This window comes from Tyto alba, unplaced genomic scaffold (genome assembly GCF_018691265.1).
Source record: "Tyto alba isolate M040663 unplaced genomic scaffold, T.alba_DEE_v4.0 Super-Scaffold_1, whole genome shotgun sequence".
In the NCBI taxonomy this organism is placed as follows: domain Eukaryota; kingdom Metazoa; phylum Chordata; class Aves; order Strigiformes; family Tytonidae; genus Tyto; species Tyto alba.
The window spans coordinates 7,096,027-7,110,333 of record NW_024881261.1 but is presented as its reverse complement, the minus strand read 5'-3'; the positions used below and the strand labels follow the sequence as shown (position 1 = coordinate 7,110,333).

The following is a 14,307-nucleotide window of genomic DNA, read 5'->3' as shown; positions in this document are numbered from 1 at the left end:
CTTTTTACAATGAGGGTGGTGAGGCACTGGAGCAGGTTGCCCAGGGAGGCAGTAGATGCCTCATCCCTGGAAACACCCAAGGCCAAGTTGGATGGGGCTCTGAGAAACCTGATCTCATTGAAGATGTTCAAGCTCAGTGCAGGGGAGTGGTCTAGATGACCTTCAAAGGTCCTTTCCAACCCAAACCCTGCTATGATTTTTCAGTCTGGGAACAGTCAAGCAGTGGAAGAGGTTTCCCAGAGAGGTTGTGAGGTCTACATCCGTGGGGGGTTTCAAGACCACGTTGGAGAAACATGGTTTCAAGTAACAACAGTCATTTCACAGCCAGAGGTGAAGCGAAATCCCGGGGTCCCTTGTAACAGGAATGGTCCTGTGACACAGAACGTAAGGACAGTAAGAGGTAGCTGAACAGCAGCAGCACCCACTATTCCAAATCCAGTAAGCGCTTTCCGTTAGTGGGTAGCTGCCATTCTCTAGTTCCAGCTTTCACAGGACAGCATGACAAAAAAAGAGCAGTTTTTTTTCTTGGAAAACACTACTGCTCTGAAGGAAGTCTGTGACATGACAGAAAAATCTGCCCCTCAGATGACTGAGAGCAAGCTTTTCCTGAGAATCCTAGTGGTGCTGAGTAACTCCAAACTGGGCAGGAAAAGGACAAGAGGAACATTGCAACCTTTGTTCACACGTTAAAATTAAACCAGGTTTCTCAGGAAGAAACTACCCCAGGTGTTACCCCAGGTATTCTCACATTCTCCTTCAGGTGGTACAAAACCAGGTGTGCATACAGAAAAGAGTTGTTCAACAGCTGTTCTGCATTAACACACATTGCAGGAAGTTACTAAAATCAAGACGCCGTAGCAGCTAATTCCTTAAGTTGTTTATTTATCATTGAAGAAACACACAGCAGCAAGTTCTGTGTTGGCTTCAGTATGACCAGATAATTAATCGCTGTTACCGCACCCCAAAATTGAAGTCAACACAGCCATTACTACAAATCACTTTTTTGGAAAGGGAAGGAATTGACCCTGAAGACAAAGAATTGGGGGAAAATTCAACAATTTCTCCAAACCCACACATTTTAAATATGACAATATTTATAAATCTTTGAAAGGCATGAATTATCCAGTAATGGAAGAAGCAGTTGTGATATTGGCAACAGAAAATACATAGCCATATGTTTACCAAAACACTAAAATTGTAAATGCTTGAAGTTTTGTGGTTGTACACTGCAGCAGTATACATTACTGGAACAATGACTGCAAAATGGCCTCACAGGCATTATGCATTCAAGTAAATATACAGAAAAGATCCCAGTGTAGCTAATGCTCATAATGTTTATTGTATTTAATTCAAATTTAAACAACTTACTGAATTTAGATAGTGATAAAATATGTCTCAGAAACAGCCTGCCCTCAAAGATACCTATGTAAAAGAGGGCTTTTACATTTTTTTGGCTAATTATGGAAATTGATTTAGCTCTGCTTTTTCAATAATTCCACTGTGTGAACAGAGGTGTTCTCAAATGCATGTTCTGTGACAATAATACCCCATTCCAAATTAAGAAAGACTAAAAATAAAAAGGTCAGCCAGTTTTGGTGTGAGATAGAAGCATTACTCAAGACAGCTGTTGGGCTTGCTTCTTTTTATTTTAGCAACAAATGACCCATGAAATAAGCATCACTTTGAAATTTCAAAACCTGGCATTCAATTTCCAACCTTCTGCTGTGAGTTTTGTGCATGATCAATCTATATGAGTAAGTAATTCAAGCTCATGCTTTCATGTTACCTCAAAACATTTGTTAAACAATTCCAATTCCAAATGTTTATAAGCACAAATATAATCCATGGATTCGATCAAATCAAGGCTAAAACATTGGTTAAACTCTGTGATTTTCACTTAACGTCGTACAGTGGTCCACCCTTCTTCATCTGTCTCATTTTTAGTACGGCGAAGGGGCTCACGCTCCTTTTCTGTTTTCCAGGAACCTTTCTCCTTCTCCCCGTCCCTTTCTCGATCTTTTGATGCTGGTGGGGGAGCAGAAGCTGGAGGAGCAGCAGGAGCAGGAGCTGAACGCCGAACAGTTTCACGTTCTTCTCCACGTTCTTCTCTCCTATCATCAGCACGCCGCCATGAGCTTGCTACAAATACAGAAAGACAATAAAAATCACCTTTGTCATGCTCCACCAACAGCCTTCAAGAGTTTAAACAAATATGTCCAGCACCAACAGTCTGATTTACTGATTCTCAATCTTGCCAAGAGGTAATATGATGATGAGAACCAAACGCAGTTTAGTTTCATAGTGAGGTAACGGACAGGAACTGCTCAAGCCTCTTTTCAGATCCAAGATTGTTGTGAGCAACCCAAGTGTGATCTTTAAAACACAATAACTGCAGTAAGAATGTTCTATTCACGTACATGGTTTTACGATGTAAAAATATATTCTTGTATTATTATCAGAATTAAAAGCACAAAAGCATCTCCTTGGAAGTGACTGAACTCTGAAAGCAGAAAATCCTAACTTAAAAACACTTGTGGAGACTGTTTAGGTGTTCATTGTCTCAGAAGACAGAAAATTACTCTTCAGCCTTCTGAAATCAGAGGCATTACACGACTCCACTGGTAACAGCATTCACCATCCTTTACTATATGAAGAACTGTTCATTTCCACCAAAAGGATGTTAGGAATTCTACCCCAGCTATGTGTGAGCAGAGCGGTGTCAAACACCACACCAGTCAAATACCAAAAGAGGCAGTAAAAACAATTAGTTAAATAAAAAAAAATATAAATCTTCACAACAAGAACCCTCAGCCTTTCTGTCAGCTGAAGTCCTGTACGAGGTATTCTGTCCCAGCCTGCTCTCCAGCACCCACGTCCCGGGAGCACCCACACGCGGGGCAGAGACCAAATGAGGTTCTGAATGTGAGAATGCCAGAACTGGAAGATGTGGTATCTCAGGCTAAATGTATTTGCTATTACTGTATTTTTAGAACACAGAAAAGGATTAATAAATGTACATAATTAAAACAGATTAATGTATGCAATTAAAATAGGTTATTCACCAAAATCAGTATCATTAAGAGTGTGAAACCCATAAGGCCTTGTTCGGAAATATTTTCCTCATATTTAAATGTTTTTAAGAAATGAGCCAGAAATTCCTTTCTGGGATGTCTGTCTTGATAATTTAAGTACAAGAATTTCAGTCACCCTGAACATAATCCTGCAATGAAAACAGCATACTTAAAATGTTATCCTTCTACTGCAGATGTGAAATGCTACTATGCTAGAGAAGAGTACAACTAAAGATTCAAGGAAGAATTCTCACTCACACTAAAGCTTCTTTCCATGACTTTGCTTATGCAAAGGGAGTTTAAGTGGCTGAAAAGAGAAGTTATTCACATTTTCCCACATCCTAGCACTGTCAGAGTAAATGAAGGCCCTATAATGAATGTAAGCCTTTAGGAAGACTAAAAGAAACCTACGTTCTTCGCGGTCAGATCTCAGTGGTGGTCCTCTTCTGAGGGGTGGATCTCTGTCATCAGTACGTCGATCTCTCATGTCACGACCACCTCTGTCCCATTCTTCACGACGACTTGAATCTCTCCAGCTAGAATTTTCCTCAGCTGGTCCTCTCCTCCAACCAGCATCATCCCTTTTGCCATTCAAAACATAAAATAAGACTACATGTTAAGATTTTACCTTTGCTATGGGAAGAAGCAATGACAAATCAACACACATATTTTCAGGCCCAGTGGGTCTCTAACATACTGACATACTTCCAAAACCTTTTGTTTTTTTTTTCTGAAACCTAACAGGAAATTCTCTTGATAACAGGTTAAAAAAAAAAAAAGAAATCAAAACAGTAAAGTCTTTTGGGATTCCTCTTGTAAACAGTTAACATCATCTTAAAAATAACAAACCAAAAAGGCCCCAAAATACCACTACCCATTTACTGCCTCACAGTACTTAATTTCGTACAAACCAACCACTGTTCCTTTTGCTCAGCAATGTCACATTATTACATTATTTCTTTATCATCAGGGCACCTTTTTTTTTTTTTTAAACAGAAACATTCTGGAAGTATTTAAACAGGGAAGTCAAACCTGGGACGCCTGAAGCGATCATCTCTATCAAAATCTCTCTCTCTGTCAAATTCACGATCTTTCTCATTTTCATCACGATCTTTGTCTCTATCCCATTCACGGTCTCCTGAAGGTCTGGAGTCTCGGGGAGGCCCCCAACTGTCCTCACGAGCCTTTTCTCGTTCTCTCCATCCCCCTGTAAGTAAGAAACAGTCAAAGGAATTTGTGACTGACCTCTGATCTCTCTGTAGACAAAGAATCCTTTACTTCTCTCACAGAAACTAGTTCTTCAAGTTTTGATCCCTGAGGATCCAACTCCAGATGCTTGTAAAAAGTGTTCACATTGAGTGGGAGCCATAGAGAAAACACTGCAGAAAATGTTGAATATAAAGACAGTAATATATACCTCATCTATCAGGGCTGCCTGTGACAGTTTAGCAGAGCTGATCACACCCTGCAGTTTTCAGTTAGAAACCACAAACTCCTCAAGGGTCTTGTGCAAAACAAATGCTGGAAGAAGTCAAGGGGGTAGCTTAGATAGCAGATTCCTTTGTGAAAATCTATGAGTGAGGAGACTTTAGGCAAGCAAATCTTTTAAGAACTTACTCCTTTTTAAAGCACTACTTGAAAATATGAGTATTGTTTACCATCTATTTACACAGTGCATCCTGCAATATCATTCAGTTATGAGTGGGAGCTCTTTATTATGCAGCCTGCTTTGTCTTTAAATAGAAAAGAAGAAAAAGTTATTGGAGTGTGAGTTTTGAGATTAACGATAACTTTCTACAGGTTTGTATTACAGAACTAGTGTCTGTAAAAGTTGATGTGACACCTGTGAATACATAACTCTGAATAAAAAGAACCAGGAAATCAAAATGGTATCTAACATTTAAATGTCATCAACAGATCTGAAAAGAATCAGAAACACTTGTTCTAGTCACCATCAACAAGACTTAAGACTAGAAATAAAACTACGTAAGAATAGGATAATTCAGATTGTAAGGAACCTCAGAAGGCCATCTAATCCGAACTCCTGCTCAAAGCAGGATTTTCAAGAAAGGTAGACACAAAAGCAAAAAAGGAATGGTAAAAACTGGAATATCTTTGTACACATAAAAACAGCTTCTCAAAACCAATCCCACTGGAATGATGTATCAAAATCCTCCTTAGAAGGAAGTTCATTTCAGACATACAGAGGGGGCAGGGAAAGAGCCCAGGGTGTGCTAATCTAGTGAGAATGTTTCTCTCCCATCAGAGCATTCAACTCATATATTTTGTTCCTACACACAGGTAAATTACCAGCATTACTACATGACCTTTAGGAATCTTCCAGGCAACAGACACTGCTGCATTTTTACTTTTTTCTTTAATTCAACCAAGTTAAAAGGCTTAACTATACTAAGTAAAGGAGTGTCCACATTAGCCAAGTTAATCCAGACATTTTCAGACTAGATTCTCCCATCTCTGGCACTGAGTACATGACATCCATTACCTACTAGGTTAACACACGCTTTGGAGGGAAGATCGTTCTACCGTTACATTTTACCTGGTTTACCAAATGGTCTCCAAGGACCTGGCCTTGAATCATCACCGCTTCGCCACGGACCCCTGTCATCATCTCGTCTGGAGAGCCTGTCATCATCTGCGCTGCGCCATGGTCCCCGGTCATCATCACGCCTTGACATCCTGTCGTCATCCATCCCGCGCCGGGGACCTCTGTCATCATCCAGCCCCCTCCTGGGACCCCTGTCATCATCAGCAGCACGCCAGCTGCCCCGGTCATCATCCAGCCCACGCCTGGGCGGTCTGTCGTCATCCAAAGCCCGTCTGGGCGGCCTGTCGTCATCCAGCCCACGCCTGGGTCCTCTGTCGTCATCTGCTGCACGCCAGCTGCCTCTGTCATCGTCCAAGCCGCGCCGGGGTGGCCTGTCATCATCCAGAGCACGTCTGGGTGGCCTGTCGTCATCCAAAGCACGTCTGGGACCCCTGTCATCATCTGCAGCCCGCCAGCTCCCTCTATCATCATCCAATCCACGCCTGGGCGGCCTGTCCTCATCCAGTCCACGTCTGGGCGGCCTGTCCTCATCGCCTTCACGCCTCGGTGGCCTGTCCTCATCCCCTTCGCGCCTCGGTGGCCTGTCCTCTGTTGATTCCACAGAAGGACGCTCCTTTTCTTCTGCAGCACCACGTCGGGGCACATCATCCCCTCGTCGCGGCAGATCATCCCCTCGTCGCGGCAGATCATCCCCTCGTCGGAAAGGTCTTTCATCATCTCGTGCTTCTCCTCGACGCCAATCTCTGTAAAACCACAGGGAATGAGCAAAAAGTAGAAGCTGACATCCAGGAAAGCTTTACACGTTAGATCGACAGGATCAAACCCCTCAAGGCCATTTCTGAATGTGTCCACTTTGACGTGTGGTTACAAACACATTTAGAGAGCTTGCAGTTTTCAAACACACTTTCTAATTGCCTTCATCGCTCTGGGAAAGTGGCAGCTCACCATCCCTACAGCTTCAGTGAAGATTGAACAGTTTACCATCTCCTTTAAAACTACAGTTTGACAGGGATAACTACAGTCCCCTGTTGGTTATCTGCTGCAACACAACAGAGAAGAGGTTTGGTTTCTGCACCAAGCCTCATTTGACAAACTCGAGCTAAGTCTCAAAGTATTAAAAAACCCACAACCATCAAGTAAGTATCCCTCTTCTTCACGCACATGCCAGCCCTATAGTCCTATCCCTGTTTTCATACTCTTTGGCACAGTCCCAGCCCCACAGATTGGCAATATTTTCACTGACAAGCATCCACAACTAGATTCGGCAAGAACAACGTAGTAAACTCACGACTCAATCCAGTGCTGCTGCCTGACAGCAAGCAGGGTGCACGAGGCTCTGACAGGCCATCAGTGCTTGCACAGACTCTCATTACTAGGATGTATGTGGGAAGTAAAGAATTGGTGAGAGTTCTCTCTGGGCTACTGAGTCATCATTTCATTTTTGAAATATATTTGGAATTGTAACACTGAAAAGATCAGACACCGCTGAACAGCTGTGAGAGCCTCCCGCTCTTCGTCATTTCTCTGGACACACCATTTAGTTCAATGGCTACACGATTTTACACATACATTTAGACTACAGACCTTGGCTTCGTCACCAGATTAATTTCTTTATTTCAGGAAATTAACCTTCCTGAGCTAGTTCCTCAGCAATAATAAGCAACAAGGAATAGTACATCATAGAGATGTACTGGCACCTGCTTCTTGGCAAAAGACGAGAAACCGCACAGGGGTTGAATCTCATGGATTCAAAAACTAAAATCCAAACCAAATCAAAACAAAACACCCCTTCGGGTTTAGAAATCCTCTATGCTACTAAAATGTAAACAAAAGAACATCAATGACTTGCTACAAAACAACAGATGTAGGACTCAAAGAGGTGAGAACAAGAGGCAACAGTTTGTGACAACTTTGCATCTCAAGAATTTCGAGCAATTGTGAGCAGCCTATTTCCCAGTTTTGGAAGAATAAGGGAGAATGCAATTACCAATAAGCTGTGAGATAAAAACATGACATGGAGATTGTTAACTTCCATTTAGACTCAAACTGGATAATCACCATTGAAAAATCTGATTATTTTGATACAAGAGACATGTATCTGATTATTTTGATATAAAAGACGTGAAAAAAAGGTTATAAAGTTCATCAAATGAACAAGTATTTAATTCATTCATACTTCAGTACTGTTTCAGGGTTTTAGGATTTTAAAATCTATTTTTAAACTATTACTACTATAATTTTTAACCTATTAGTTGCAGGTGAGATTTTGCCTCTGATTTTACATTTTTTTCTGGTTTGACAACTTTAGTGTTCCTATTTCAGCTTTTGTCCTCCCTTCCCTCTTAGAACTCTTACTTAACTCCCACTTTAAAAGTTTACTGAAATTAAGAGTCAAACAGCATCTGATAAATTAATCAGAACAGAGGGATGCATGAATATTTAGAATATTATTGAATGGCAGTCACTGGTAGTAATGCAATCCAGTTTCTGTTATAGAACCCATTTTTCAATAACCTCTAAAAACCCTACGCACAGATCTACAAGACCTGCAAGCACGCAGACAGCTTTACCAAATAAAGCAGAAATTTGCTGGCAAAGTTCACACTACAGTACCTACCACTGTTAGAGATTTGTAACTTTTTTCTTTTTTGCTTGTTTTAACTCAGGCACAAACAGCACAGACATAAAACAGAGGTCAACTCCCTTTTACTACACATGGCTTTTTAGTATTTCTTGACCGTAAACACATACGGATTTGTTGATCCTTTGGGATAGCAATCTGTGGCAGTAATAACTCTAATGAGCTGTGCTAAGTATGACAGCCTGCAGCACTGCCATACCACTTTTAGTGAATATCAGGTCTATATTAGTTGCCATTTCACTGTTTCAATTAGCAAGTGTCTAGCTCCTGACAGCATTTTACAGATTTTCTGTGATCTAGAAAAGAACAAGAGGTACAACCATAAAATTACTTTTTCTACTAAATCAACTGGCTTTTAATTTAACTCCTACATAGCACTTCCGTGTTAACCTCTTTTTCCTGCAATCACAAATATCAGGGAACTTTATTCTCTTCCTCGTAAGATTAGTTCATTGCTTTGATTTTCCTCTCTTGTTTCTTACGATAACTACCTTTCTTGCACAGTGAAGTACAACAAAGCAAATACTCACAGTCTAGTTATAACTCCTAACAAAGTCACTAGCCGTCCAAGAGACAGCCCTTGCTGAACTCTTCTGCCTTTCTGCAATCTGCTTTCTCTTGCAACTGGAGCCATGGTATGGGAAAGACCAAGAACACGGGAACATGCTGAACACCTGGAATACAGCACTATGGGGATTGCTGCATAGTGGAACTGGTTGCTCCATGACTGTAAGGACCTCTGTACCTGTACAAGTTAAATCTGATGCTCTGTCCTCAATGTTATTGCCTTTAACACTCTATTCATAAATACGTTTTGGCATTACTTTACTCACAGTTAGGTTTGCACTGCTGTCTTTGTATCCAACACATTTTCCCTTTAGGGTTAAAATCCAACTGAAGGTAGACTAGGGGCTACTAAAGAATGCAGAATTACACCTTTCTTATGCCATTATATCTGAGCATCATCACTTTTACTTTGTTATTTCCTAAATTCAGCAAAAAGAAAATAATTGAGAAATATCGCTTTACCTAAAATTCCATTAATATATTAATTTTGACTGCTATCAGTATTTCATTTTAGTATTACTCAGTATATTCCTTTTAGTAAAAGACAGAAGGAAACTTTTACCGAACATGCTGCATAAAATTAGGTGTATTTTGGATTATTAATTCCTTAGAAGTCACTCAGCTCAATTTCTACAAAAGCTGGATGAGAAATGACTAAGATAACACTTATTCAGGAAAACTCCATGATACGATTAAAAAATTCATATGGGTCACCGGTATCATTCTGTGTGGAAAAAAAAAAAAAAAAAAAAAACCACATTGAAGCTTATGAATAGATGCATTAAACACTTCTGCAGTTTGTTATTATTTAAAGGCCTCACCCAGGAGTTTCATCCAATTTTTGATTTTGCAATTCACGAGAAAGTGGATCACTGCCAAAAATGGCAACACATCTTTTAAGGAAAGACCAAAAGACTATTTTGTTTATCAAGAAATCTTCCAATACTCTAGAAGAAATTACTAGAGAGAGAAAGAGTAAATTAATTTACTTCCACTGGAGTCAGAGTAAGCTGTAATGGATTTGAATTGCTCCACTGGAAATTAAGGTTAGATGTTTATAAAAGTCTATCTACCCAGAAGGCTAATTAAGCACTAAAACATACTGCCAGTTGGAACAAGCGGTGGTACCTCCATTGGCACATGCTTTTAAGAACAACTAGACACGCACCATTAGAAATATTTTAGGTACAGCTCATCCTGTTGTGGACCAGAGGGATGGAAAAATGTTAAAGATCTTATTTTCTACACCTGTATAAACCGTCTTCATTATTAATGAACACATCCAAAACTCCTAAAATATATAGATGTTAACAAGTGGGTTTGTTGTGCTGGTTTTGTTTTGTTGGGGTTTTTTGTTTGTTTGTTTTGAAGTACACAGTACCTTCAGAATATTCTTCCTTCTCTGTTCAACAGTCTTTCAGAACTTTGTTTTAGTTTATGGTACATATTTTCTGCTCTGTGACTCACTATGGGACTTGGTTTGTGACTCTGAATTCTGACTTTACTATTTTTATATATTACTGCCAATTTTCTAAGTGGAAAATCTCAGTTTCATCATCCAGGAACTCTGCATTTGCTTGTCATCCTTCCCCAATCTGTATTTATACAACTGACACCAATGTTTGAGTGGGACAGAAATTTTTAATTGAAAAAAAGGAAACAAGTAAGTTGTTTATCACAGGCAGAACGATGTCTGCTAGTTTTCACATATCTAAGCTAAATAGAACAGGAACGTTATCTGACTGATAAAACTTCTCTCATTGAGATCCTTACAAAGCAGCTTTCAAGGTGTAGAGTCGTATTATTCGTTAGTGCACAGCTTTAGCAGTAGCAACAAAAAGGGAGCCTACATATTTTGAGCCCAGTACAACTGGTGCTTAGTAACCCAATAACTACCTTTCCACTGGTGCTCGTCGCCATTCAGATTCTGTCTCACCACCTCTTCTCCAGGAGCTTTCAGACTCTCTGTCACCCCACCGAGATTCCTGTGTGTCAAAAGAAATTAGGAACATTCTCTCTGAATACTTTAAAAGGAAGATTTTTCAACATATAATTTACTCATTTCAGAGCATACTGTGTCATGAAAAAGTCCCTTGTTACACTGTAGGGAATCCATCAGGACTTTAAATAACTTAAGTATGGTCTTAACCGGCTAACTTTATTGTTTCTGGCACAGTTTAAAAAACAGTATGATTCCCTCTGTTCCACATACTTTACTAGTTGGGTGGGATATATGCAAGTACACTAAAAAGTTTATGAACAAGTGTATGAAGAATAGCTACTGTGAACCACAGCTACCACCTGTTAACACAAAAAACAGGTTCTAACAGTGTCACTTTCCTGCTGCTTAATGACAGTAGGAATGAATGCAAAGAATTATTTGCTTTTGTGCTTTCTAATCAGAACATAAATGTAATTGAATAAACTGAAAGCCCTCTGTAGCAGAAACTATTTTTTTCTGAGTACCTCAATGCACAGAACAGGTGAGGTATTTGTGATTCAGGTTGCTCAGATGCAGGGCAGAGCAGTATTTGGGTTTTTTCCCTTATTAAATACAAGTAAAATGTCTCTTCTCTTTGCTGGACAAAGACAAACCATTTAAACTATTTCTAACACAGTTGCTTATTCCTTAATTCCACCACAAGAAGAAAATTAAGTAGACTATATAAAATACCCGATTTCACATAACCATACAACCTCTTTATAAAAGGGTGTTCTGGTTTTAAATCACTCTCTGAAAAGTGTTTTTATTTGTCAAAGTCCACACTTCACTATGGGGAAATACGCAGGTTGCGCAAGATCTTGCAGATCCACTACTCTATGATTGTGTACTTAAATGCTTCTGAAATGACCCCAACAAACAAGGGTGAGCAAAGTAAAAATCCCAAAACTCCAAATGGTATTTTCAAGGGGTACAGATACCTCTCTCAGAGCCTGAGTCAGCTTTTACATATAATCAAAGGGCCCATGGCTAGAAGTACCTCTTATGTGACAAATACTGATGATGATTATTTACCTGACAGACCATCAAAACGATTTATACAAGCTCTGATCACTTATCTTCATAGTGTTACTCAATGAAGTATGCATTAAACAAAGACAATGGCTATGGAGGATGAAATTTAAAACTAGTTCTTTTATTGGTAAGTTCTAAAAAGTAGGAATGTAGGTTTGTGGTATTCAGTTAAGTTCTTTTAAATCATTAAACATTTATTTGCAAATAACTCTTCTGTTTCCTATTGGATTGGGATAATGATTTTCCCCAATACTTATATTTGTTAACAAGAAGTTGCACGTACCTATTGTTTTTATGTTTTATGTTATTGCATATTTCTTATAAAATATAAATTATGTTTTTATGCTTAGTCTGGGATTTTCCTTCAATATCTACTCTAATTCCTAACTTTGGCATGAGTCATTACACTTGCTTCCAATATAGCTTTCCTTCTTTTGTGTTAAAGAAAATTTTATTCAATATACTTTTTAGTCTTTACTAGTTTAGCTTTTAAATAGCTTGGATATCTTAGCAGTTTGTTTTACTTTATTACTAAACTAGAGATTCCAGATCCCGATAGTGAGCCGAAACTAAGTGACAACTTCACTATTAAATTAGCCAGTTATGATACAAGTTTAAAAAATTTTAACCTACAATTTTGCAATGCTACCATCTTCCACATAATCTATGGAAGAAGGAGCAGCCAGAATGAAAACAAACCTGCAGATGTTACCTACCTTTCTTGAAAATGGGTCATCCAGGCCTCTCCTTTCTTCTTCTCGACGACGCTCTCTTTCTTCTATCTCCATTTCTCTTTGACGTTTTTTCTTCTCCAGTTCTTCTAGTTTTTTGACACGTTCCTGGTATTCACGCTGTTCCTGCTCACGTTTCTCACGCTCAATGCGCTCCTTTTCCTCACGCTCTGCAGAGTTGGAAACATAAACAGAAGATATTACCAATATAGATTCCATTACGTTGCTGTATCCACAGAAGGGCTACAAAATACAATCTCTCCCTTTGGACTCCTCCTTAAAAAGAAATAAATTTTAAAAAATCCAGGCATTTCACAAGATGAATTGAACTAACCTGTTTTCTGGAAGTATTCTAACTTGAAAGAAATAGGAAAAGGAACCCTGATACATCCATTAATGTAACATCTTGAACAACAGCTAGCGAGAAAGAAAATGTTCCAATACCCGTATGTTAATTTGATATACAGATCACAAGTGTGCCAGCTAAAATATTGGTAACTACCTCAAGCATAGTAGAAGATCCTTTCCTTAGAAAAGGTCAAACAAAAAAAAAAAGTCATCTAGCAGTGTCAGAAATTTGATATTCAGGACTGCTTGCTTCTTCGTTTGTTTGGTTTTTAAATACTGCATGATTATAAACTGACACATAAAATCTTCATCCACCAAGTGACAAGTAGGACAGAATTTTACCTTACAGGATGCCTAGCACCTCTTCTCTTCTGAAGCCTCAAACAGGCTACCAGACAAAGCAATTCACAAAGAAAGGTGTGTGAGTCGCTTATGATTCTTGAGTTCCTGATCTGACACAAATATTCCCTTTTTATTCCCATTAAGATGTGCACAAAGAAATGGCCAGAACTCACACTGAACAACTAAAATCAGATTCAGTTTTTCATTAGCTTCCCTTACTTTATCTCCTCCTTTATTCACATCTGGGAGAAGGGGAGAGCAGGAAGCATTCATTTGCTTTCATTTTCCTTTTCACCTATAAAGCTTTACTTTCATCTCTGTGCTGCACACGTAAGCATTCACAAGGTGCATTAGGTAAAATGTAAAGGTACAGTATCTAATAGCAATGAACGCAGTCTTCACCACTGACTGAAAGTGAAAAAACTTCCTCCAATATCATAAAACAGGGAAACCAGAAGTTAGCTGTGTACATAGCTGGAATGGGTCAAGGATACAAAGGATAAAGTAATCACATTCTCAATTGTACCTTTAAGCAGCTGTTCTTCTCGTAATCTTTGTTCTTCTTCCTCCTTTTCTCTGTAATAAGTAATGCGCCTCTCTTCTTTGCGCTGTTTCTTGCGTTCCTCTAAACGATTACGCCTCTCTTCTGCTAACCGTTCCTGGAACTGCTTGAGTTTATCCTGAAATACAAAGAATACACATAAAAACACCAGAACTGTAATGTTTAAGAACTAGGCAGTTACACAAATTGCTAAATAAACCTGCACAAAAACAAAAACCAACTACAACATAATAACTTTGCTCCACTGAAAAACAACTACCTGTTTGCCATTTCAACCTCTTCTGCAATTGATTTTGTCTAAAGGAATATATTTCTACTTAGAAGACAATCACCATGCACAATTTTAGTCCTCCATCTACATTTTCAGGAAAGGAATTACCTGAATAATTTGCCTGTACCTAAATTGCATTACTTAAAATTACTTAAATTGTTGCAAATAATCATATGCACTTACTTAACTTAT

General features: G+C 39.0%; 1 protein-coding gene across 1 annotated transcript in view; it reads right to left on the bottom strand.

The window, feature by feature from the left end:
* Positions 1-862: 862 nt before the first annotated feature.
* EIF3A (eukaryotic translation initiation factor 3 subunit A) overlaps positions 863-14,307 on the bottom strand; it is a 35,783-nt gene continuing 22,338 nt past the window's right edge. The window contains exons 16-22 of the mRNA XM_042787192.1: positions 13,809-13,962; positions 12,578-12,762; positions 10,742-10,830; positions 5,629-6,380; positions 4,104-4,278; positions 3,483-3,652; positions 863-2,139 (exon numbers count right to left, since the gene is read on the bottom strand). Coding sequence (XP_042643126.1) covers positions 1,898-2,139; positions 3,483-3,652; positions 4,104-4,278; positions 5,629-6,380; positions 10,742-10,830; positions 12,578-12,762; positions 13,809-13,962 — 1,767 coding nt within the window. The 3' untranslated portion in view covers positions 863-1,897. The remainder of the gene's footprint in view (positions 2,140-3,482; positions 3,653-4,103; positions 4,279-5,628; positions 6,381-10,741; positions 10,831-12,577; positions 12,763-13,808; positions 13,963-14,307) is intronic.